General features: G+C 33.1%; 1 protein-coding gene across 12 annotated transcripts in view; it reads left to right on the plus strand.

Moving 5' to 3' along the window:
• The window catches only part of LRBA (LPS responsive beige-like anchor protein), a 359129-nt gene that overhangs the window by 301085 nt on the left and 32031 nt on the right, over window positions 1–26013 (plus strand). For all 12 annotated transcript variants that reach the window (XM_034442710.3, XM_060686876.2, XM_034442712.3 and 9 more), the window contains 2 exons: window positions 13652–13819; window positions 23368–23457. In XM_034442710.3, coding sequence (XP_034298601.2) covers window positions 13652–13819; window positions 23368–23457 — 258 coding nt within the window. The remainder of the gene's footprint in view (window positions 1–13651; window positions 13820–23367; window positions 23458–26013) is intronic.

Genomic DNA, 26013 nt, shown 5'->3' on the forward strand with positions numbered 1-26013 from the left:
CATAAGCATCATATCTTGCCTGCATGTTCTGTTCATTTCAAATTGAACTTGATAATAGAGCTTAAAGACCTTCTGCTTCAATGGTTGGAGCATGAACTTGAATAATCATCATATTAAAGCTTGGCTATGAGGTCTAATTGATACTATTTAGTCATTAATTGTATTATAGTCAAGTACAGTACTATAGTCTTCTTAATTATGAAAGAAAAACTATTCCTTCTTTCTTTTTTATGTCCTGAGGAGTAAACGGTACATAAACACTTTGCATGTGTAATCATTTCATTTTATCTTTCACTGTGTTGAACTTCTTATATTCCATGTCCCTAAAGTAATTCTGTCTTCGTAACTTTATATGTTTTTTTCCTGCATGGCAAGATGTTATGCTCCAAACCATCTGATAAACTAGAAAAATGAGGGATAGACAGCATCACCACCAGATGGAGCTGTAACTGACTGAAAAATCATACTCAATGAGTAGTTCTTAATAGTACTACATCCACAAGGAGAGAAGTAAGCAGTGGGGTACCACAAGGTTCTATCTTAGGCCTAATACTCTTCAATATCTTCATAAATTACTTAGATGAGGGAATAGAAGGGGAATTCATCAAATTTGCAGGAATAGCCAACACCCCCAGAAGACATGCTCAGGATCCAAAAAGATCTTGACTGACTTGAACAATGGACCCTATCCAACAACATGAAATTTAATATGAAGAAAAGCAAGGTTTTACACCTAGGCAGGAAAAACCAAAGGTACAAGTCAGTGGTGGGATTCAATTTTTTTTACTACCAGTTCTGTGGGTGTGGCTTGGTGGGCGTTGCCTGGTTTGGTGGGCATGGTAGGGGAAGGATACTGTAAAATCTCCATTCCCACCCCCCAGGGAAAGGTTACTGCAAAATTCCCATTTCCTCCCGATCAGCTGGGACTTGGGAGGCAGAGAATAGATGGGGGCGGGGCCAGTCAGAGGTGGTATTTACCAGTTCTCTGAACTACTCAAAATGTCTGCTACCGGTTCTCCAGAACTGGTCAGAAACTGCTGAATACTACCTCTGGTACAAGTACAGTTTAGGTAAAATCTGGTTCAAAAACAGTAACTGTGAGAGGGACCTTGGAGTCCTAGTGGACCATCACTTAGACATGAGCCAGCAGTGTGCGACAGCAGCCAAAAAAGCTAATATAATCCTTGGTTGTATAAACAGAGGCATAGAATCAAAATCATATTGATGTATTAATACCGCTTTATAAATCCTTAGTAAGACCACACCCGGAATACTGAATCCAGGTTTGGTCACCACATTACAAAAAAGATGTTGAGACTTTGGAAAAAGTGCAAAGAAGAACAACTAAGATGCCTGGAGACTAAAACATATGAAGAATGCTTGCAGGAATTGGGTATGACTAGTCTAAAGAAAAGAAGAGCTAGGGTTGATATGATAGCAGTATTCCAGTATTTGAGGGGCTGCCACAAAGAAGAGGGGGGTCAACTTATTTTCCAAGGCATCAGAAGGCAAGATAAGAAACAATGGATGAAAGCTAATCAAGGCGAGAAGCCACCTGGAATTAAGACAGAAACTTCCTAACAGTGACAACAAGTAACCAGTAGAACAGCTTGCCCTCAGAAGTTGTAGGTGTTTCATCACTGGTGGTTTTTAAGAAAAGACTTCCTGTCTGAAATGATATAGGCACTTCTGCTTGAGCAGGAGATTGGACTAGAAGACCTTCAAGGTCTCTTCCAGTTCTATTCTGATTATTATTATTAAAGACTTTATCTATGTCATAAACACTATTAATATTCCAAAAACTCCCCAACTCTTTTCAATAGCATTTTGAGTGCCATCTAAAACTGAAGGGTCCATTACCCAAGTATTACATCATCATCATTTTATATATTCTATCCAGGTAGTTTTCTTGATAAAATATAGGGTTGATTTGCCATTACATTCTCCATGCATTATACAATGTTTAAGTCATTTTCCACCTCCAGCATGTGCCTATATTGTTGCTGCTGATATATTGTAAGTGCCTGCTTGCGTTAGCTGATCAACTAGGATGTCTTTCACATCTTGGATGACCCTGCTGGGATTATGTATTCTTTACATTCATTATTTGCATTCTTTACTTATCCCTTCTAAGAATACCCCACCACCACCACAATTAGACAGAAGAGCAGGGCTTGAAGAAGAGCAGGTAATCAATGTGGACGATGGAGGAATGGCCTGATTTTAAATAAGGCAGTTTTCTAGAATTCTTTGGTCACTGAAAGTGGGATCTCATTGTGAAAATGCAAAAAGTATCAGGTGACACATGTATTTTAAAATGACTGGAATAGTAGAAACGCAAGAGTTATTTGTATGCACATTCACATATAGCCATATAATATCATAAATTGAAAAAGTAAAAATCATCCTCCATGGATAAACAAAATATAATATAATTTAAACTTCCCTAAAAGGCATGTTTAGAAGCTAAGCTAATGTACGTACTATTTTTATTTTAGACACAACAGCCATTTAAAGATCTTTGAAATTTATACAATTTTTGTTTAGCTGTCAAAACATTTAATTATACTGTGCCTTGAAGGTGTAAAACTGTCAAATAAATCAGAGTCTTTGCATAAATGTTTGGTGAATTATTCTGACTACTACACTCTGGATATAACTTGCAAAACTTTTCAGTAGAAATTAGTCATCAGATAAAGGGCCACATTAAGGTAATTTATTGATGAAGTAAAAAGGTACACTAAGTTGTTCCACATACAACTTCAAGGGACACTAATGAGGAAGACAACTTTGGTACAATGGTACCATAACCTTGAATGAAAAAAAATATATTGCTATTTAAATTTTGTTTAAATTATATAAAAACATTCTCTAAAAATTTATGCTAAACCATTAGCTTTTACGTAATATTAAAATTCATAACAAAGTAGCTGCTAACATTTCAAGAACCTAATTTTTCTTTTTATGTTAAAAGAATATGAGAGTGTGTGTGTGTTTAGTAGCGGTGAGGCAACTCACTAAAGGTGATTGGGGTGAAATGAATTAGTTCCCCTTTGAAGCTTTTATTTTCCTCTTTTTTTTCCAAAATGAATGGGACGTTCTTGAATGAAAGCTGTTTTTCATTACTGCCACCCAATACTTATTCGAAAGAAAAAGCCCTCCTAACACATACAAACACAAGGGTAAAGGCAAGCTTCCCCTTTCTACCAGCAAGATTTCAGCTAAACAGCTCCTAGCTTCTCTTTCCAGTCAGGTGGCTTCAAATCAAAGTTAATTACTGTAGTCATTTATTCTAATCACTTTCTTCGTATGGCTAACTGCATTCTGTCATGGGGTGGCATCCTTTGAAGCCAGTTCGGTTTGAAAGCCACTGCAGGGTACTTGAGCCTCATTAGTGAGGCTTATCCATGCCTGGCTCTGGATGTGATCCCTGATTAACTCTCAGTTAGCCTTCTTCCCCAGACAACACTCCTCCCTTTCTCTTTAGTTTCAATTAACTCTTGCTTTGCTGCCTGCTTTTTATTCACATCACGACACAACAGTATGGGGATAGGTCATTTATATATTTTCTTTGTTTGGACAGAAACAGATTTCCAGAGTAGAATTTCCAGAGTAGAAAATTGTGATGAGGAAAAGATGGTTCTTTGTTGCCAGGGATCCTTGTTTCACTGTGTATGTAGAGTGATTTATATATGTATATCTAACCAGAAGAGTCAAAGAACATTTTATCTGAGGTGTGTTACACATGCAGCAGACCTATGTACTATTGCTTTTCCTGTTTGGATAGTTTTATCCAAATTAATGTGGATCATATTAGCTTAAACTTCAAATAGGAAAACACCGATCTCTCTACCACAGTCACTAGGGGAATACTTGACTCCATGTTTTACATATAGATAAATGAAATGAACATGATAAAGCAGTCATTCACTTTTACTCAGAAGAGAATTCTTCTTCAGGTGTTTTGTAGAACTGCCCATCTCATGGCAATGACTTTGGGAAGCGTATAAAGATTAAAACCATCATAACAGCTTTAAACTCATTATGCCCCATTTTAACAACAGCCCCCAAACATAGTATAGTATATCCTTCTCTAGCACACAAACTGACTGTGCTTAATAGAAGACCTAGAAGAGGTTAAAGGAATTAATAAGAACTTTGAAGCCCTAAAAATGATTAATCTGTGTTAATTATTAATCATTAATCATTAATGATTAATAATTATTGCCTAAATTGTCCTCAAAAGTTAACTATGTTGAAATCTAATTCAAGTTTTATATGTTATAGGCAGTTTAATATAGGTAATCTTGATTTATCATCACAATTGAGCCCAAAATTTCTGTGGCAAAGTGAGACCGTTGTTAAGTGAGTTTTGCCCCATTTTAGGATCTTTCTTGCCACTGTTCTTAAGTGAATCACTGCAGTTGTTAAGTTAGTAACATGGTTGTTAAGTGAATCTGGCTTCCAAACCATTGACTTATCTGGTCAGAAGATAACAAAGGAGGATCCCCTGGACATTGCAATTGTCATAAATATGAGTCTATTACCAAGCATCTGGATTTTGATCATGTGACCACAGGAATGCTGCAACGGTCATAAGTGTGAAAAATGGTTATAAGTCACTTTTTTCAGTGCCATTGTAAATTAAAATGATCACTAAATGAACTGTTATAAGTCAAAGAGTACCTGTACTATTTTCTAAAAATAATTGTTCAAAAGCAGATTAAAAATTAAAATAATTGAAAATATAAACATCTTTAGAAATGAAAACATTGCAGGATAGAATAGCTGTAACTATAACATATATTTCATAAAATCCTTGTCAAAAAGGATGTTTGTTTGAGAGAAAAAAATTTCTATTTTATATAGGTTGCTAATGTGGGTATCTGCTGCCTATAGAACAATGTGAGTTTGGACGTTTGGAATATTTCTCTTCAATGGAGTAAATTAGAGATAATGAGGGCAAATCTTCTGAAATAGGGAAACAAGTTTAAATTATGTGTAGCTTGCAATTAAACTGTATCCTAGAAAAAAGCTTACAATTGCAAGATCCTTGGAAATTGTCCGAAATCTAACATTTAATCTTCTTCACCATTTTGTTTCTTTTGATCTCAGATCAGAGTGGATAAGAAGTATCCAATGTAGCACAAGTGGGAAAAAACAAATTTGAGTGGGAATTAATGGATAAAACAGTCTTAAATTTATACCTGTGCATGTCATTCCTAAATATATTTCATTCTCATACTTTTAATACATGTTACCTAAAATAATTCACAAATATCTGCATTTTACATTTGTTTTCACTGTGTACTTTTATTTGTTATATTGTTTTGCATTGTTTTTAATATTGCACACCGTGCAGAGCCATTATGGAATGGGATGAACTTATAAATGTAATAAATTTTAAAAATGCATCTTTGTCCTCCATAATACATACAATGAAAACCAAACAAGACCTCCATCATTCTTCTTTTAAATGCTCCATGAATGTTTATTTACTTTCAACACAATTCCCTTGAAGCCTAGAGAGAGTAAGAAAATGTATAAGGCTATTTCAGCATATAGAGATCCTAACTATAAATAAATAGTATGCATATTGAATATTCATAGAGAAATAATTATGGTGCATTGCACAATTTAAATAATTATCAAATACCATTGGAATTGTGGAGCACATTAATTATTGTAATTAATAACTTTGAAACTGTTCTTGTTGCTTTCTTTCCAAATATTTTTGCTTCCAGATATACTAAATGGAATATTTTAATTTTTATTAGGAAGAAATAATTCCTAATTTTTATTAGGAATTATTAAAGAAACTAGACCTAACAGTGCACACGAACACTTTGCCAATCTTGATTTTGTGTGAATTGGTTGTTCTTGCTTTGTTTGAACAGGGTACAGTTTTATGTTTATTTGAAGAGAATGTGATCCACATATTTAATCAAAATCATTTAATTCAAAACATGTTCTGATTGGAAACAAGATCATATGGAAAAAAAGACTCCAGATGTTGTTGTTTTTTAAGTTGAAATTTTTTAATCATATATTTGATAGGACAATTTGAAAGATTTCTAATTGGTCTGAAAATAAGTCTTAATCATTGTAAATTACCAAGGCCATACATCAGTGTTAAGTGACATTACTACTGCTGTTTGAAATCCAGCACATAAGAGCATAACTGTCTGCTTGATTTTAAAATGTTTGTTGCACGTGGTATCGAGTAATTGTTAAACTTACAACTTCATAATAAGGTTGCAGAAGTTTGAAATTAATTGTTCAGTTTATTTTCTTTTTTAGAAGTTTTTGTTTGTTTCATATATTTTTTAAACACAATTTATTTATTTATTTTTATTTTTATTTATTTTATTTTATTTTATTTTGTTATTTTATTTATTTTATTTTATTATTTTATTTTATTATTTTATTTTATTTTATTTTATTTTATTTTATTTTATTTTATTATTATTATTATTTTATTTTATTTTATTTTATTTTATTTTATTTTATATGTATACCACCCTTCTCCAGTAGGACTCAGGGTGGTGAACAGCCGAGATAAAACAGAGCATACAAAATTTAAAAAACATTTTAAAAGGTAATTAAATAATTTCGGCCCACAATTTAAAACAACCCAATTAAAACCAATTTCAAATTAAAACTGAAACGGATGGGATCAAGCCAGCCCAGCTAGGTGAAATAAATGAGTTTTCAGGGCCCGACAAAAAGTCCGGAGACTTTTTTAGAGAAAAGTATAATTTCAATTTTCTGAAGAAATTGAAAGTATATAGTAAATTTGATAGCTTTGAAGTAATTTTATCTTTATCTTATTATGTTGGGCCATTTTGAACCATAAAATAAATCCCTAAGAAATCTGGAGAATTCCATTAGTAAAAAAAGTTATATATTTTTAACAATTATGGCTGATTTTTTCCTTGTTCAATACGTTTCAAGGAATAAGTGACATACACAGCAAAAACCCTTCTACTGATAAATAGCAATCGTAACTTTATTATTACAAACAAACAATACAAACTGCTAGCTTTTTGAAACACTTCATGAAACCATATTTATATAGCAAGGATTAATTACATAACTATGTTTGCATGGCATTTTTTAGTTAACTGCTGTCAGAAGAAGAGATTGTTGCATATTTTGTTGCATTTTAGGAACTTCAATAGCACCTGAGCAATTTGTATTAATGTTAAAAGATTTTTGAGAATTTTAAATTTTTCTTCTGCAGCATATTTGCCTTAATACAAAAATGACTCTGGAACATTTTAGTATTGTGAACTATTAACATAAAGTTGCTAATAGATGTTTGACATCTGTGCATTGCACTTTTTAACATACTTCAGGAGTTTGTGTCTTGGCCTAATAGGTCTCATTAGGGGGAAAAGAGAGAGAGAGAGATCAGCCCCAAGACAGTTTGTCAAAGTTAATATGAGTCCCATAGGACTGAATTGACAATTTGTGTGTGATTTTACAGGACATCCCTCTCATGGTCTTCTTTGATTCGTAACTATCAGACGTTACCTCTGATTTATTTCACAATAACTCAATACAGATGAATATTATTGTACTATGTTGGATGTTAGAATTTTTTATTTTTATTTCTTATCATTCTCAGAATATATACAGGGTGTAAAATGATACATCCTGTCTAGTATGGGAGAAGTAAGACTTGATTAGCTATGTTTAAGAGAAGCAAGGGAATGGGAGATAGTATATTTTACCAATAAAGGAGAATATTTGTAGTTCAGAGTTAAAATGAGGGGTCCTTGGTGTTCTCTGAGCTTGGTTGTTTTCTTGCAGATGTTTCATTACCCAAACTTTACCTAGTTTGGGTAATGAAAGTTCTTCAAATAAAACAAACAAACAAAAAACCAAGCAAGCTCAGAGAGCATCAAGGACCCCCTCATAGTATGCTTTAGTTGTGCACCATTTTAACTATGGCTTTAATAAGCATTTTCAGAAGCTTGAGCTGATCCTAAACGTTTTGAATTCTTAATTTTAAGAAAAAAAATAAGTATTATGATGTATAAAACCAATAAAGCTTGGTAGTGTAATGTACTGTATATAGAAAGAAGTTTCTTCATGTGATACATTACACATAAAAACAATGCATGTTTTCTTTTAATTTCATATAACTTTACATTATTTATTTATTTGTTTGTTTGTTTATTTCAATTTGTATACCGCCCTTCTCCAATAGGACTCAGGGCGGTGAACAGCCAAAATAAAAAACAAAACATAAAAAATTTAAAAACAGCTTAAAAATAATTAAATATTTTTGGCTGCAATTTAAAACAAACCCAATTTAAAATCAGTTAAAATTTAACCCAAAACTGTGGGATCAAGCCAGCCCGGCTAGTTGAAATAAATAAGTTTTCAGGGCCCGACGAAAAATCCAGAGGTCTGATATTGTACGTATCTCTGGGGGGAGGTTGTTCCAGAGGGCAGGCGCTGCCACAGAGAAGGCTTTCCCCCTGGGGGTCGCCAGCCGACACTGTCTGGCGGATGGCACCCTGAGGAGGCCCACTCTGTGCGAGCGTACTAGCCGGTGGGAGGCTATTGGTGGCAGAAGGCGGTCTCGTAAATACCCCGGCCCTAAGCCATTATATTATATTAGTTTTTATAATGCAATGTCTGAAATTTAACTGGATTCTATATATGTTGTGATACCTTTTATGCCACGCTGAAAGTCTTTTTATTATATATTCTTATTTGCATCTTTCACAGATAATTTGTTAATATATTATATGTATGAAGCTTAAGTAAACCCCGTGAAAGATAAAAAAGATTAAACTCTAAAGAATTTACAAAAAAAAATCTTTAAAACCCTTCCAATCAAGTATTAAACCTGTATTTAGTCATTTTCTTTAGCAATCACATTTACACATTTGAAACTACCTATGACGTGTATAAATGATGATAAAAATGTTAGTATTTCTTGATGTAGTAAAAAGAAGTAAGTTTTGGACCTTTCATGTTGCTGTTTTCCTGTATTTATAAACTTTTGACATTTCCTATATATGTTTTCAAAGCTTACTTCAAAGTAAAACACAGTTCAATAAAACTCTAAAAGGGTCTGTATAAAATTGTGTTTTAGTTTATTTTAATCTTTCCATTGTTGTGCCATTTGTGTTTACTTTATTTATTTAACAATATTTATATACCCTCTTAATCCATATGGACTGTGCGGTAAAATACCATAGTTCAAGATATAATACAGTATATCTTACAGCTTTTAACTTATTAAACAATTTGGAACTCTGTGTGTGTTTATGGTTATATATAGTTTTAATTGTATTCATATTTTGTGATTTAAAAAAAAAATACCAGCTAGACTATTGCTCTCATGAAATTAGCAGCTTTCTCTGTTGGAATGGTATGTAGGGTGAATACAACAATGACTTAATATATTATCTATTATAAAGGATGTATGTAGCACTTTACTAACTGAGCTTCTAAATAAAAAAATGATACGTACATGAAGATATGGATAGGCCTTTTCCTGATTGAAAGTTCTAATTAAGTGAATAGAGGAAAATTAACTGAAATTAGCTGTCAGAAAATCACATTTAAATGACTGATGAGTTGCTCAGGCAGTAAACATTTAAATGATATAAATTGCCATTTAAGTGTATGGTTTAATGTTTGTCATGCATTAACATGACATGAGATTGCAGTGACAATCAAGCAGCTTGCTCTAATTTGAACATATTTAGGGCTTTTGTGTGGAGTGCACCACACAAATTAAGACAATTGCTGTTTTTTATGTGTCAATATAAATGTTTCTTCAGGCATCAGTTAATGAAACTAACCAATCATTTCTGTTTGCATTTGCAGAGTGGCTTCTCAGAGCCTGACTAAATTTTCCTTTTTAAATAGGACCTTTCCTTGAAGGAAAACTAGGCTTAATTTCTGTAATTATATAACTGTCTTGCTGCTTTGCGTTACTTCATCTGCACTTCTCAAATCCAAAAGAAAATGGGATTTTCCATTAAAGTTCCATGCATCATGCTACTGACTTTTGTTGCTTTTTCCTCAGCCAATTCAGAATGTGGTCGTCTATTACACATATACATACATATATAGAGACTGAAATATTTTAGCACAAAATATTCAGCACAAAATATTTAATGCCTGATGTAAAAAAAACAACAAGAAGACATACACTCTATTTTATGTGTATAAGCCATCAAGTCTGGCAGCTGATCTTCATTTATCATTAGCAAAAAGAAAGCATCCATCACCAGAATTAAAGTAACAAGATGGCTTCTTGCTGGTAAAGAATAGGCTGTATTCTACACTCATTCTGCTATCTGAATTGATCCCCCTGAATTGATCCCTAATCCAAATTGTAATCTAAAATAAATTGATGTATGTCGAGAAACAAGAGTGTGTGCTGGATGATCATGTGACCTGAATTTAAATCTTCAGACAAATTCAGTGGATAATGTTTTCTAATTTGTATTTATAGCTATGTTCTGTGAAATGTGCTTAACGGATCTGTAAAATAAAGCTGCATGACTGCTTTAGAAGCTTCTCATGGCAGGAATGTACATGCACAGTTACTTCATCATCAACGCCACAACATGTTCAAGCATCTTCAAGCCTGACTGCTTTAACAGTTGGAAAAGGAAGAGCTTCCTACACAAACCTCCAAGTTCTGAAGATTCTACTTCTTCTGAAAGATTTGCACAGTACTTGTGTTAATCAATGGATATATGATTGTTTAATAATTGCTTAATGATATAAAGGACAATTAAATCTTAATCTCAGATAGTTAAGGCTTAATCTTTCCCTGAAGTTTTTCAATTCACTTGAAACTTTTCACATGAACAAGCTAGTTTTAGAAAAGGCTTGAACTTCTTGAACAAGCTGGCTTTAAAAAAAGTTGACGAATAGGAGGTAATATTGCTGATGTATTCTAGATAATCGAGAAAGCCAAGAAATATCCAAAAGAAATAAGTATATGCTTTATTGATAATAGAAAGGTTTTTGGTTATGTCAATCATGTCAAATTGTGCAATATAATTAGAAAATATTAGAAAAATGGGAATCCAGAACATCCAGTTATCTTTGCATAAAACTTATACACAGGTCAGAAGCCATAGTTCAGAGAGAACATACATTACTTATTTATTCAACATATATATTGAATATATATTAAGGGAAACTGGACTGGAATAAAATAAGCATGGTTTTAAAGCTGGAGGAAGAAATATCAATTACCTGCACTATGCTGACTCTACCCTGATAGCCATAAAAGCAAAGGAACTGCAAGCTCTAATAATTACATCAAAAAGCACTGATGGAAACATTGGACTAAAATAAATATAAAGAAGAACTCAGTAATGACATTTAGGTACAATTAGCCTAAGATTGTCATCTAAGATACTGAAGTGGTGGATAGCTTCTGTTTCAGGCGTGTAAGATATCAAGCAGTCAAGAAATATGCTGCAAACTAGCACTTGGTAATTTAAACATGAAGGCCTTGGAAAAGACTCAGCTACCATACTATAATATATACAATAGTATTCTCTGTGAAATTCTATGGAAATGTAAGTTGGACTTTTAAAAGGCAAAGTAGAAATAATATTGATGCTTCTGAACTTTGGTTTGGAGAAGTCTCCAAAGAATATGATGCACAAAAAAATGAAACAGAAAAATCAATGGATCAACAAACAAATCAAAATTTCTCACTTGAGGCACCAATGATCAGTCTCAGATTATCGCACTTCAGGCATAGAATGAAAAGATCTACTCTCTAAAGCAGGGGTGTTAAACTCACAGCCCATGGGCCGGATGCGTCACATGCTGGCCACTCCCACCTCCAGTTTAGCGAAGGGAGGGAGAAGTCCCGATATGTCACGTGACGATGTGAGTTTGACACCCCTGTTCTAAAGGTTCTAATGCTGGGACAAAAAGAAGGGAAATCAAGAGGTGACCAGCAGCAGAGCAGATGGTCTTAGTTTCAGTGGTGAAGACCTTGAAGAAGAGACTAGAGCAGATTGTCATGGAGAAAATCTATGAAGTTACTTAGAGTTGTCACTGATGTGATGGCACTAATCAATCAAAAAAAATTGAAGACTGCAGGAATTATTTGCATAAACATTTGTTACATGTACATCTGCAGTGAGTAAAGAAGGAGGCTTTTAAGGGCAGAGGAAAGACCATCTATCGATTCAGATAAACAAGACTGAACCCAGCCCAGGAAAATGATTTACAAATATATTTCAAATAGCTCTTCCTGCCTAATTCTCATGAAGATTAAAAAAGGGAGGAAGGGAAGCACATTCAGACTTGTAAGTCCCAGTAGCTGTTCTAGTAAGAGTAGTATTAGGTTTTCAATGGTATATGTTTCTTAGTAAGATCTGTCATTTAGGGCTTACAGTCCTAGAATCACTAGACATCTTTTAATGAATCTGAGAAATCATCTATCAAATGATTTCTATCAAGATGTGTGTTTGGAAACTATATTTTAAATGGAATTTATAATTATTTGAAGTCTCTAAAAAGAGACTTCATTGAAAGAAAGCATTATTTTATATCATCAATGCTTTTAATTATTTTATTTTTGTATTGTATGATTAATAATAAATATTAAAATCAATATTAAAATTAATAATATATTACTATTAATTATTGTTATTTTAATTATTTAATTATTTCAATAACTAATCATTTAATTTATAAATTTATGTATAAATTATAAAATAAATTATTTAATTAACCTTCAAAAGATTAGTGCTGACCCATTTGAATTATATATAGGAGATCTACTAGTGAAGGATATCTAAGATTTCAAAATTAGGCTCCATTTGAAGTAATGCTGGTTTACACATAAATCACTTCTTGAAAACTATTGACACCTGTAGGTGAAGGGAAATGATGCAGTGTAGAAGTCTGAAACTCTAGTATGTTTGTTGCATTTTTCCATACTACAGAGGAAATTGTAATTAACAATTATATGTATACTCCAGAAAACTACACATTTAACAAATCAGTTATAGTCCTAGTACAATTTACTAATTGCCTTCTACCTATTTATACCATTTTGTCAAAATTCAAGATAGATGTAATAAATTATAAATTGTGATAAATTTGTGTTAAATTCAATAGATAGATTGCATCATTTTAAGATAGTGGCTACCTCTATTGTTTTCAGCAGTTGGAAACAGTGCATAAATTATAAGGCCGCAGCATTTTTTCTTTAGCTATATAGTAGTATTTTCTTTCACAAGCTGGTACTCTTCAAATCTGGTGAGACACAGGTGCCCACACAACTGAAAGGTACAAGATTAGGATGATTAATATAGTCTCTCTTGTCCTTTCCTATTATTGTCAGATTAAACTATGATTACTCATCCATGGTGAATTTAATTGTTCATAGTACAGACTTGAATTATTTTAATACTAGTACAACTCTATTGCAAATGTTTAAAACTCCACCAGGGACTTGCATGGCACAGTTGGTTCAACATATTCTAAAGGCTACAATTAACATTATCATAGTTTATGAAATAACCTTTTTTCTCTAAGGCACTTGCATATTTCTAACCTTTGCATTGTGGTTTATGTAAGAGTGTGGACAGAAAATAAGTTTGAGAAACAATATAAACAGTGATGTATTTTGTTTCAGGCTTTGGAAAGTGAATTTGTTTCCTGTCAACTGCACCAGTGGATTGATTTGATTTTTGGCTATAAGCAGCAAGGGCCAGAAGCTGTCAGATCTCTAAACGTTTTCTACTATCTGACCTATGAAGGAAGTGTCAATCTCAATTCAATAATGGATCCATTGTTGAGGGAGGTAAGCATGTTCATACTTGGGAAAATAAAAAATTATGAAGAAATATGGGACTTTTTGAAATATTTATAAAGCATATTTGATTTTATTGTAATTTAAAAGTATTTATAGATATTTTAAAGCAGAGTTCCCCAACCTTTCCATGTTGTGGCCCAGAGCAGATGGGGGGGGGGGAGAAGAGGAGATGATTTTGTGGGAGGGGCAAGCGCATGTGCACTTGTATGCACGTGCAAGAGCATATGCAATATTCGTGGCAACAAGAGCCGAGGTGGCGCAGTGGTTAAAGTGCAGTACTGCAACTACTTCAGTGATTGCTAGTTCAGCAGATCAGCAGATTAAATCTCACCGGCTCAAGGTTGACTCAGTCTTCCATCCTTCTGAGGTGGGTAAAATGAGGACCCAGATTGTTGGGGGCAGTATGCTAATGCTAATGCAATATGCTAATATGCAATATGCTATATGCTGACTTTGTAAACGGCTTAGAGAGGGCTGTAAAGCACTATGAAGCGGTATAGAAGTCTAAACAATAATAATAATAATAACACAAGTGAGTGGGGCCGCAAATACCCATGATGATGCTCTCACAAGTGGGGCTGTGTGTGCACTGCCCGGGTTTTCTCCTTTCTGCCTTGTTTCTTTGGTAATGGTCTTCTCTCTACGAGGTTTGCTACATTTTACAAATGGAAAATGTACATTTTACAAATGGAAAAAACAGTTTGGAAAACTGAAAATGGAAATACGGTGGCTAGCAAGTATTTTTGAATAAAATGACTTTGGGGAGATTTTGAAATCTGTAAGACTTCATGTAAAAGAAAGAAAATATACATCACTGCTGATTTCTCTCTGTAAATTTTAGGTATATTATTATAAGCTTTTATAACAAGAATTATGGATTTAAAATGTTTTAATGAAATGTTTATATTTCTTTCTAGATTTTTCCACTGCGGTTTTTTTTGTAATTTTTTTAGAAAAAATCCTAGAAAAGCCTAGGAAATGTTGTGATTGGTGCACCATTTTTTATGCAAGCACTAAAAAACAAAACCCAATGGTCTTTTTCATATGTAATCCTATAAGAATTTATTTGTTCATAATTTAAAACAAACATCTTTATCAGCAAGAGAGTGTACAACGTATAATTATAGATCTGGCAAACTTTATGAAATGCTGCTAAGTACATGAAATTCACATTTGAAATATTCTTTTCTGAATTTGTAAGAGAATAACTGTTTGAATAATTTATTTAAAAACAGCTTGCACCACTGTTCCTGTCTTCACTGGCATTACCATGTTATGGTTTTCTGCTTGAATCCAATTATGGCCATTTTTATCTTCTTACAGCTAACAAAGTTCACTTTTATTTATGATTTTCTGACATGCTTCTAAAGAGCATAAACAATGGACTTGAGGCAGGACCTTCTGATTTTTGAGCCTTCCTGTCATGATATACTAAGAATATTTTAGAAGTGTGTGTGTCTGTATCTGTTTATTTGTTATTAACCCATTTTCCTAGTTAAATCTAGTATAGAAAGTTGCTAGGGTAACCATGGGGGTTTCCTAGCCTTCTACAAACCACAATTAATTGACTAGAATTAGGTAAATTGACATAACATAAATTCTACTAGCAAACACATGTATAAGACAAGAAGTTATGGTATCCATGCATTCTTTGTAATATCTTTTAAAATACAAAGAGCTCAAGATTAGTAGTGTGATTAAATGTCTTTATTACACAAAGGGACATACAGAATGCTGTTTTCTTTTTGCCAAGAAATCTGGAATTTTGAAAGAACAAAGAAGTTTTCACTATGTTAATTTCCTAGATAGCCAACACATGTGGAAAAACAGCATTACAATAATTTGTGAATAAAAAGGTCTGTTCCCTATTTTACTATTTCTATGATGTAATAGTTTAACAGTCTGCTGCACTATAAAACATTGAGGGAGTCTTTAATTTTTTTAAAAACAGCTTATCCTAATAAACAAAAGAATGAAGCTTACTAATATTTTGGCCTATTTGTTTATTAGTAAAAATTAATTTTTGAAAACCTTGTGATCACTTAATACAGACATAAGACTTCTATTGACCTTCTGAAATATTTGTTAATTTCTTTTGCTTTTCCTCATATCAACATTTTCCTAGATTTTAATTACTTCTTATGCTCTTCATGATGTATGAGCTAAAAGGTAAAACGAACCAATGAAAAGGTTTGGACTATATAATGTTGCAGATTAGGAATAGAAAAAATATATGTTAGTCTTTGATATTACTTCACAAACAGTGCATTACAGCCCAATAATGGTTTGTTTTAGCCTTTAATACATGTATTTTTTTAAAAAAAAAATCTTAACATTGCATAGGGAAAAAAACCATTATTAGTACTTTAACAATCAGGAAATGTAATGTCCCTTGAAAGTAGTCTGTTTACATTCCATATTATGAACCAAACAGAACATTCATTGACCATGTCTCTTTATCACAGTAAGTGTTAAATCTTCAGAGTTTTGGCTTACCATGGCTTTAGTCAGCTAAAAGGAAGATGAACAAACATTTGCTAACTCTTCTAAAGTTAACATCAGAATTGAAACTGATTCTCTGTTTTTCCTTAAGATTAGAAATAAGGCAAAAATTAATATTTTTGTATTATTTTCCTCAAGGGCTTTTGAGGAAGAGGTGAGGTACCTTATATGACATTTATTTCCTAATTGCTATAAGTATTGGATGCTCGTTATTAATTTGTTAATTCCTAACATGGAAAGAATAGACTGCATTTTCCTTTATATTCTGCTGTTCATTGTTCAGAAATTGTGACAAGTCTCTTCTGGTATATTATGCCTTAGGCTTAGAGATTCGAAGAAGAATTCTTTCCTACCATTACTACTGGGGAATCATTTTTCTTTTAGTTATGGAAGAAGGCATAAGAAAAATGAAAGTTCTATGCATATCTCCATGTAATCATACCAATATGTATATGTTACACTGTCAATCCATTTGATAAATGAATTTCTTACACACCCTCATACTAACTCATCATCTCCCTGTCTGTTAATCCGTCTCTTCAAAGATTTATTCTAACATTCCAAAATTGAGAGCAACTTATATGACCAGCATTGCCTTGATTGGTCAGAAAGTATAGTTTGAATAAAAGTGGAATATTTTTGTTAGTTCATAAAAATAGTTTGCTCTCTATAAAGAGGTTTGCCAACTTCTCTAAACATTTTAAATTTTACTGCTTTGCGATATAAGAGCCCCTGAGACCAATTACAATGGAACACAGTTTCTTAAACTAACATATTGAAGTAAATGTCTATGAAATCACAAGTACATTTAGTCTTTTAAAAAGAAATGTTATAATTTATCCCAAAGAAAAAATGCTTTAAAGGAAGCTGTTTATTTAGGATGCTTTATTTATATAATAATTAAACTGAGACTATAAATTGTATATCTAAATATTAGGATGAATTTGAATTTTCTTTTATGGATAGAACAATTGTTTGATCTTACAAAAAACTTTCATAGGACAAGAAGATAGAAATGAATTGATTTATTTTTTATAGCTCATTATGTCCTCTCAACATTGATCCAGATATTTTACTAACACTATGGAATAAATTTCTGGAGACTGTAGCCAGTAAAGTTTATCATGAAAAAAAAAAGTTTATCCCTGTTTTAAAGATGCCAATTTTCTATAAATAAAATTCTACTGAGAGAATGCTTATGATAGTGAAACATTAATTAGGATCCAAGTCAATATCAATAACACAATAGGAATAATTCTTACCCTGAAAAACTGCATGGTTCAATAGTACATACATTGAAACTTGCTTAATTAATAATTGTTTTATTTTTTAATATGATGAAAATACTTGCATAAAATAAATGCCAAGGCACATTATTCCAAGTTATATTGTTGAAAAGTATTGCAGTGGAATTAATGCACTTTTGGAAGGCATTAGCTAGGTATGTTTGTTTGTTTGTTTCAACTGATACTGTCACCCATCTCAACATCATAACTCTAGGCAATGGACATTAAAAATACAACATAACAGCAACATAACAATAAATTATCAGCACCCAATATAAAAACCACAAACAACTATCAACATAATCATCTAACAGACTTTCCTATACATTACAGTCCTGATGCCTGATGACATAGCCAATTTTGAAGGCCTTATGAAAGGCCAACAGGTTTAGGTTTCATTCATTTTCCAGCGGGATGATGGGACAGAGCAATTATCTTCTTGACCTCTACTTCTCTAATGTATCTCCTTAGCCTCAAAGCCAGTGCTGGGAACTTTTGTTAGCAGTCTAGGGATTCAGACATCTGATGTGGACCTTGTTATTCTGGAGACTGTCCAAACCAGCATGATTCTACTACTTTGCATCACTCTAATATTTGTAATAGGTAGGTGAAGCATTAGAGGATGTTTTCCCAAGGACCCTTACGCATAAGTTAGGTACCAACCAGGATTTAAACTCAGATCTCCCATGTTAAAGGTGGTACTCTAACCCTTACTCTATCCAGCCACTAAACAATATCACCACTCTCTGTGTTAGGAACAACTAAGATACAGAAGATGCAGAAGCCTCAAACTCCCAGGCTCCTGGTAGAGGACCTGAGATTAGGAAGACGCAGACCATCCATAGAAGTGGAAGGGAATGGAATTTTTAATATATTTGTTCCAATTAAAGCTGGGCAAAGCATTTGATAATCACTACTTGAAGCTTTAAGACAGCTATGTCTTCCTGAAAACTCTGGACAGGCGCTTCAAAGGCTGTTCCCGCTGTGCATCTGTGTTCATGCATCTCTTGCTTATTTTTGCTGATGGATCCAATAAAAATTTGAAGTTTCTCTTTCAAATGCTTTCTGTAGTCTTTATTCTGACTTCATTAGTGTTTGCGTATAGGTCTTATTTAGATATTAGAAAATGTATCAAATATATTCCAGCAGTTGTAGCTATATTATAGCTATATTATAATTCCCATTAACCCTTCACCACTGAGCATGCAGACTGCAGCTGCTAAGAAGTTTAGTAATACCTAGAAGACAACCGATTTCCCACCTTTAATATGCAATTTGTGACATTATTTATTTTATTTATTTTTGCAATTTTTCATTTACATGACCCTTATTCTTGTCCTTTAAAAATCTCATGACATCTTATGCTTTTTTTAATTTTTGGTGGAAGCTGGAAATTTCAGTTTTAAATCTAACAAAGACAACTTAGCCAGTGAATCTTTCAAAGTACGATTTGTATTTACAGCATAGTTCAACAGCTGCTAAATACTTTAAACTTATTTGCAGTGGTCTTTTTATGAATAGGTATTTCTGGATATCTTAGAAAATTAGTATAATTATTAGAAGATGTTTCAACATAGACCTTTATTCTGAAAGTGTGAATTAAATAAATGAGGACTCCACATAGACACAGCTCAGGTTTTTGGAAGCAAATTATCTTGGTAGAAGCTGTAGCCAGAAGTGTGCTGTCCAGATGGTTTGTTTGACACAGTGCAGCACAGGAACTGTGTGTGAAAAGCTAAATAAATGTTAAGGATTAGTCTAAACTTAATTGAAAACCTCCATGTAAAATACCATTAAATGGTACCAGTTTTTTATTTAATTTTTTTAAAAAAATGTATTGAATCCAAACATACTATTTAGGGATGTAATATCTAATCGAGGCAATGTAAGAGTATGTTTGATCCATCGTGAACTTGTTGAAAAATAAATTTCGGACAATATAAGGATGTTATCATGCCAAAGTCAATACACTGGATAGAATTATATATTACAAATAATTTGTGTTTAAATTGGCAATCTCTATTAGGATATTCCTTTACCACTGACAGTATCTAGTAATAATTAATTTAAAATCTTGATATGGGTAACTTAAGTGCCTCATATCCAGCACTTTGACTTTTAATATGCATTCTGAATGATAGTTTTATTATGATGATATATGTAAAGTGATAATCTCATATGGAAATCTATTTCAACCCCAAATATTTGCAGCACTGCATGTATTCTCTCCAGTCTTCCTTATAGTTTCTTTGAAATCCTTTGCCATTTTTTCTTTGTCTCTTTGAAGTATTTTCAAAGCTCATTTTTCTTATTCCTCTTTATCTGCTTATTTCCAGTAGCCAGAGATTTAGGTGTTCTCAGTGAGCACATCAATGTTCCAGACAAAGACACTGTTTGAAATTATCCATGAACCCAGTGCCTCTAAACATTATTGAGTGGCATTTGTTTCTGTAGGTTATGTCTGCTCTGCCTAACTGGTTTATTTCAGATTGGCAGCTGGGATTACAATGTGGTAGACGGACAGTTTGCATGGTTTGAAGATTGCATTGAAGCTGTACTAGGCCTCAGTTTAATATGTCTGGAATGTACAGGCTCAGATTAGAGAAAGTTGCAAAACTTCTCCACTGAGGGAGAAATAAATCGTTTTTGCAGGCTGTAATTACTTCTCTGTTTTAACTCACAGTTGCAACGTATACCTGTAGGAATCATTTTCATAATTAGGCTGAACAAAAATATGTGTTATTTATTTTCTTAAGTGAAAAGTATTGTTACAGAAAGATGGTGTTCTAAAGAACCTAGATTATACAGGTTTCATTCACCTTAATATTTTGAAATATACTTTGTTTTCATACATTCTGGAGTATGTAAGTAGTGGTGGAGGAAAGCAGCATCTGAAAGCAATATTAACCCAAATATTTTACGATTCTAATTTTCAGAATTGATAAATAGCACAAATATTTTATTTTTGTTCCCATACATTCATATTAAGCAAATGTTGCATTATTTAGATACTGAAATAAAAAGTGTCTACTTTCCAATGATCTAAGAATTTAAATGTAAGGATTTCTAAAAAGTCTTTTGATTTTCTATCTGACCAAATCTCTATTCTTTACTATTTAGAATCAACCATTTCAGACTGTGTGTTGGGATGGATTGGATTAGGGTTGTTGTCAGGGAAGGATGTGAGGGGGGCACGGCAAGGGTCAGGGAGAATGCACAAGTGGCCAGCATGGTGCATACCACAGAGGGGCTGGATGAGACAGTGCAGATGAGAGAGACTCACCTCAGCAACTTCCAGCCTTCCCTCTCTGCTTTGCTATTGATTTCCTGAGGAAGTTAGCAGGGAACATTGCAAATGATGATCATTTGATTGTGGGGCACTTGGCCATGCTTGTAATTACTAACAGTTTGACAAACAGTCAGATCACGTGACTGTATGGATCAGGGGTAGGTTCTAACCGGCTTTACTACCGGTTCTCTTTGTGCGCGCGCTTCGTGCACTATCACCCAAAGTCACCCAGCTGGTTTTCATGGCTAAGTAGGACTAGAACTGCTTTCTAGCCTGTTGCCTTAACCACTAGACCAAACTGGCTATATAATATAACCACTTCCACAAGCTTGGAAGCTACTTCTTTATAACCTTTCTTTTCCTTTCTTTCAATTTGCTTTTCTATTTTTTATTTTTATTTATATATTTTCTTTATGTGCATGCACACAAACACATAAATACCTGCATACATACCTACAAACATACATACATATTCACCCATTTCTTACCAAAATAAAGGTAGGCAGGCAGGTAGGTAGGTAGGAAGGTAGGACAGTAGGTAGAGATAGATACGTTACCCGAGAGACATTGGCCCTGTAACTTTGGACACACAAAAACAACAGAGCATCTGCTTCTCCAATGCCTGCTATATTTGTACTAGCCTCATCTCACTGTTACTGTGTAAATATCCAGGATATACAGGACACCTCTTCTACACCTCTTTGCTGTTTTCAGATATCAGCCTTATTACAACATACTGTGTTGCCAGGTTTTTGCTCAGCAGTGCTTAAAATTCATTGGGTGATGACCTGTACCATAAACTAGACTTAATGAGCATCCAGTTCACCATAGTAGAATGCTCTGAAATTTGATAGTCTTTCAAATGCTAACCTTTAATACTACCCCTTTATTTTCTTTCAGTTTTTATATAAATTTTCTGCTTTAAAACATATATTTTAATATATTTTTAGCATTTCATAATTGTTTTAGATTCTGGTATATCTTCTGAGTTGTATTGACTTTACCCCTCACCTTCTTGTGCTGATCTATGACAATAATAAATGATAATGATATTAGGTTCAGTAAAATTTATTCTCAGGTAAATGGTTAGGGAATTGAACGATTAAATGATTGAATTGAATGATTATAAAATTAACTGGTTTGTAGTGTTTTGTCTTGTTATGTTATTTATTTTCTGTTATTAGGAGAAGTATTCATGTAGATAGGGTTATCTTTAAAATCTCAAAGAGAGGCAGTTTTGTGTAGTGATTAAGGCACCAAGCTAGAAATCAGAAGATCTTGAATTCTAATCCCACCTAAAGTTCCAAGTTAGCTGGGTGATCTTGAGCCACTTGTTCATTTTCAGCCCTAGGAATCCAACACTGACTCAAAAGCACAATTTTTTAAAAAAGCAACTCAATAAACTTAAATGTTACCTTTCATATAACTTTCCCATCTCTGCTTTGTTCTGAAGCAATATGCCTTCTGTAATTTGGTGATGTTTCATCTCATTGCCTGCAAAATAGTCCATATTCTTCAAAGCAATTCTGTAGTTCCCTGCATTACTTTTCAGTGATTGTTGGGGCTTCAGAAACATGGCTGATAAACAAGGAACAGAATTTGTAAAAACTTCTTGTTAGATTAGTTTATTTTCTTTGTTGAATGTAAAATTCCAAGTTATAACTAGTTTGCATTTACTGTATGCTGAAGATGTGACCAAGAAAGCTGAATCTCAAGTATGTACCTGAGACTGCAACATCTCTAGTTCGCCCTGCAATATGTGTCCCATTTTGATGAACTGTATAAATGGCCTTCTTAAAATGTGGAGAGGGTAGCATCATTGATTTGCAGCATCTAGAAATCTCAGAAACAGCAGGTGAAATAGCAAAAAGATGGCGAGGAGCCTTCTCTAAATGCAAGTTTAGATGCAAATTCAATGGTACATGTACTGCCTAAATATATATGATGGAGAAATGAATGTTTTTTCAGAGCTCTCTTTTCAGTTTCACTGTCAATTGGTTACCTTCAAAATATATTGTATGGCCTGTGTGAATGCTCATTTTTATGCATGTTGCTCATTAATGTTCAAGATTTTCACTAAATTTCAGCTAGAGCTTGCTTGCAATATTGCATTTGGAATATTTTAATCATTGTCATTATTTTCATTAAAAACTAGATAATCTTGTATTTCATTTTGTCTTTCACATCTCCCCAATCCTTTTTTTAAAATTACATTTTTAGTTCTTCTCAGACATAAACTTATAACACAGTAAATTGCTGCCAAATAAAATATATTTGTCTCTAGTCTCTTTATTACTAGAGAAAGCAGGAAAACTTACTCATTTTGTAACTATTTATAACTTTCTCAGTATGACAAATTCTACAATGAGCCATGACTTATCACTGAATATTTTTTAATGTAATTTATGATAAATCTAAACTTTTTCCACATAAGAATGTATTAATGATGTCTTTCCCAGGCAGTGGAAGCTCAGATCCGAAGTTTTGGACAGACTCCTTCCCAAGTACTTATAGAACCACATCCTCCAAGAAGTTCTGCTATGCAGTTGGTAAGTTGGGTCCAGATTTTACACCCTGGTAAAATGGCTACTCTGAATTCAAATACACAAATCTTCTTCTTTGTTTCAAATGTATATAATACAAACATTTTGCACACATACCGGAACTTATATTTTCATAGTGAAACTTTTTAAAATATTCATTCTTCCACTGAAATTTATCAGAATTCCACTGGAGTACATCATTATTTTAGGAATCTTATTTAAGTTTAATCAGACGAATATAGAAATTTTTAAATAATGATGTTCCATTTTAATTTCAGGGACAACACAACATGATCATAGTTACTAAACTCAGTGTGCACTATTGTTCTCTTTTTGAACATGGACAGGTGCACAAAATATGGCTTTTACAAAGCTATTTTATATGTTCAAAATATTCAGATGATATTTAAATCAGCTCTTAGTATTTGATATTCCTCTTCACATAGAAATGCAATTTAGAAATAAAAAAGAGAGGAGAGATATACAGAAATGGAAAGAAATTAATAATGTTTTTTGAAGTGAAAACAAAAATAAAAGCAAAATATCAATTTAATCAATACTGCTTTTACCCAATTTCATTAAAAATGGTATTAAGTTTGTGTAAGCATTTTGAAATTAGTGGGTGGATTTAGATCACTGTCATTTAAAGTCAAATAACACTATTGATTGAAAATCAAGAATTCAATTCAGGCAGTTTCTATAATTTAAAAAAAATAGATCACACACATTTGGGTATGTCTATATATATATGCAAAAAATATACAATTTTAGCATTTCAGAGAGCTGCCACAGATGCGAACATGCAACTGATTTTTGCATCTCTGCAAATATTTATAAACAATAACTTCAGAGATGAGTTCTATAGTTCACATTTTTATTCTTTGTGTTTTAATTTTTTTAGGTGTTAAAATGAGAATGACAAAAATTGTTTTCATCCCATGCTATGTTAACTTTTCAGATCACCAAATCAAAGTTTTACCACTGTAATGATTGCTTTAATCGCTAAAAGTTCCACTAATTTCTCTGGGTTCTGTGTGGAGAAGCCATTAAAGGCACCATGGGCTGTGTTAAATGCACAGGCCATAATATGCACCAGGTGTAGTAATTAGCAATCACAAGGAGGCTGCCTATTTGTCTGGTTTGGCTGCTGTTGCTGTATCCCCTTGTGTTTTCACACCATCAGATAGCTGAATTTAATTGAGGCCACATCAGATGAGGCATTACTGACACCTTTAATTGAATGAGCATCCAGGGAGGATTAACTCATAATATTGATTGGCTTTTAGCCACTTGCTCAAAAGTGTGTCTGGGTAGCTTATTAGTTGTTTTTATTTACACCTTCATGCAAAGATTCCAAATAGGAATTCATAATGCAATATGTTTTTCTAAGTACTCTTAATGTCTTTTATATCATTATAAAAAATGATATAAAAATGTATTATTTATTTGTTATCTATAAAAAGATACTAAATATACATATACAACTAATGATAAATAGGCAAAAACCATTGTCACTGTATTCAAACTCCAAAAATATAATACCTTTCAAAAAATAGTATTTCAGGAATATTCACAAATAATATTAGTAATAATTATATAAATAATAACTTTATTCAGCAGAGTGTACAGTAATACCATGCTCACTAACAATGAGTTCTTTTATTTGCTCAGCTGTTACATATTAATTATCTCAAACAGTTTTCATAAAATATGAGAAAGTATGAATTTTGATAATATAAGCTAACAGCACTTTGTTAGAATAGGGACAAATGGCTGTAATTTGCTACTTCCAAAATGTTAAAACTTGGTGAAGAGAGTTATAAAGACTGCATCTTGGTCATTCCTTTGACATCAGTTATTTTATAGCTTCATCAAATAAGTGTATATAATCTGATGTAATATTTAAAGGATGTGTATATATATATATATATGCATAGCAAATTAGTGTTGATTCCTAATGCCTGCCTGAAGTAGTCCCTTTACTTGTCTTGGCAATATTTTCAGAAGTGGTTTGCTATTGCCTCTTTCCTAGGGCTGAAAGAGAGCGACTGGCCCAAGGTCATCCCATAGATTTCATGCCTAAAGAAGGATTAGGGTTCCTGGTTTCTGGCTGGTGCCTTAACCACTATACAATAAGGATACACACACAAATTTAAACAGTGATTGATAAGGTGCAAATTGAATTATATATTAGTGGAATCCTAAGGTTTAAAGAGGGGACGCAGTGGCTCAGTGGCTAAGACACTGAGCTTGTCAATCAAAAAGGTCCGCAGTTCAGTGGTTCGAATCCCTAGCGGAGTGAGCTCCTGTTACTTGCCCCAGCTTCTGTCAACCTAGCAGTTCGAAAGCATGTAAAAATTAAAGTAGAAAAATAGGGACCATCTTGGTGGGAAAGTAACAGTGTTCTGTGCACCTTCAGCATTTAGTCATGCTGGCTACATGACCATGGAATTGTCATCAGACAGTGCTGGCTCTTCGGCTTAGAAACGGAGATAAGCATCGGCCCCTAGAGTCGGGAACGACTAGCACATATGTGCGAGGGGAACCTTTACCTTTTAAGAT

This window comes from Pantherophis guttatus, chromosome 8, assembly GCF_059756535.1.
Source record: "Pantherophis guttatus breed Tessera chromosome 8, ASM5975653v1, whole genome shotgun sequence".
NCBI classification, from domain to species: Eukaryota; Metazoa; Chordata; class Lepidosauria; order Squamata; family Colubridae; genus Pantherophis; species Pantherophis guttatus.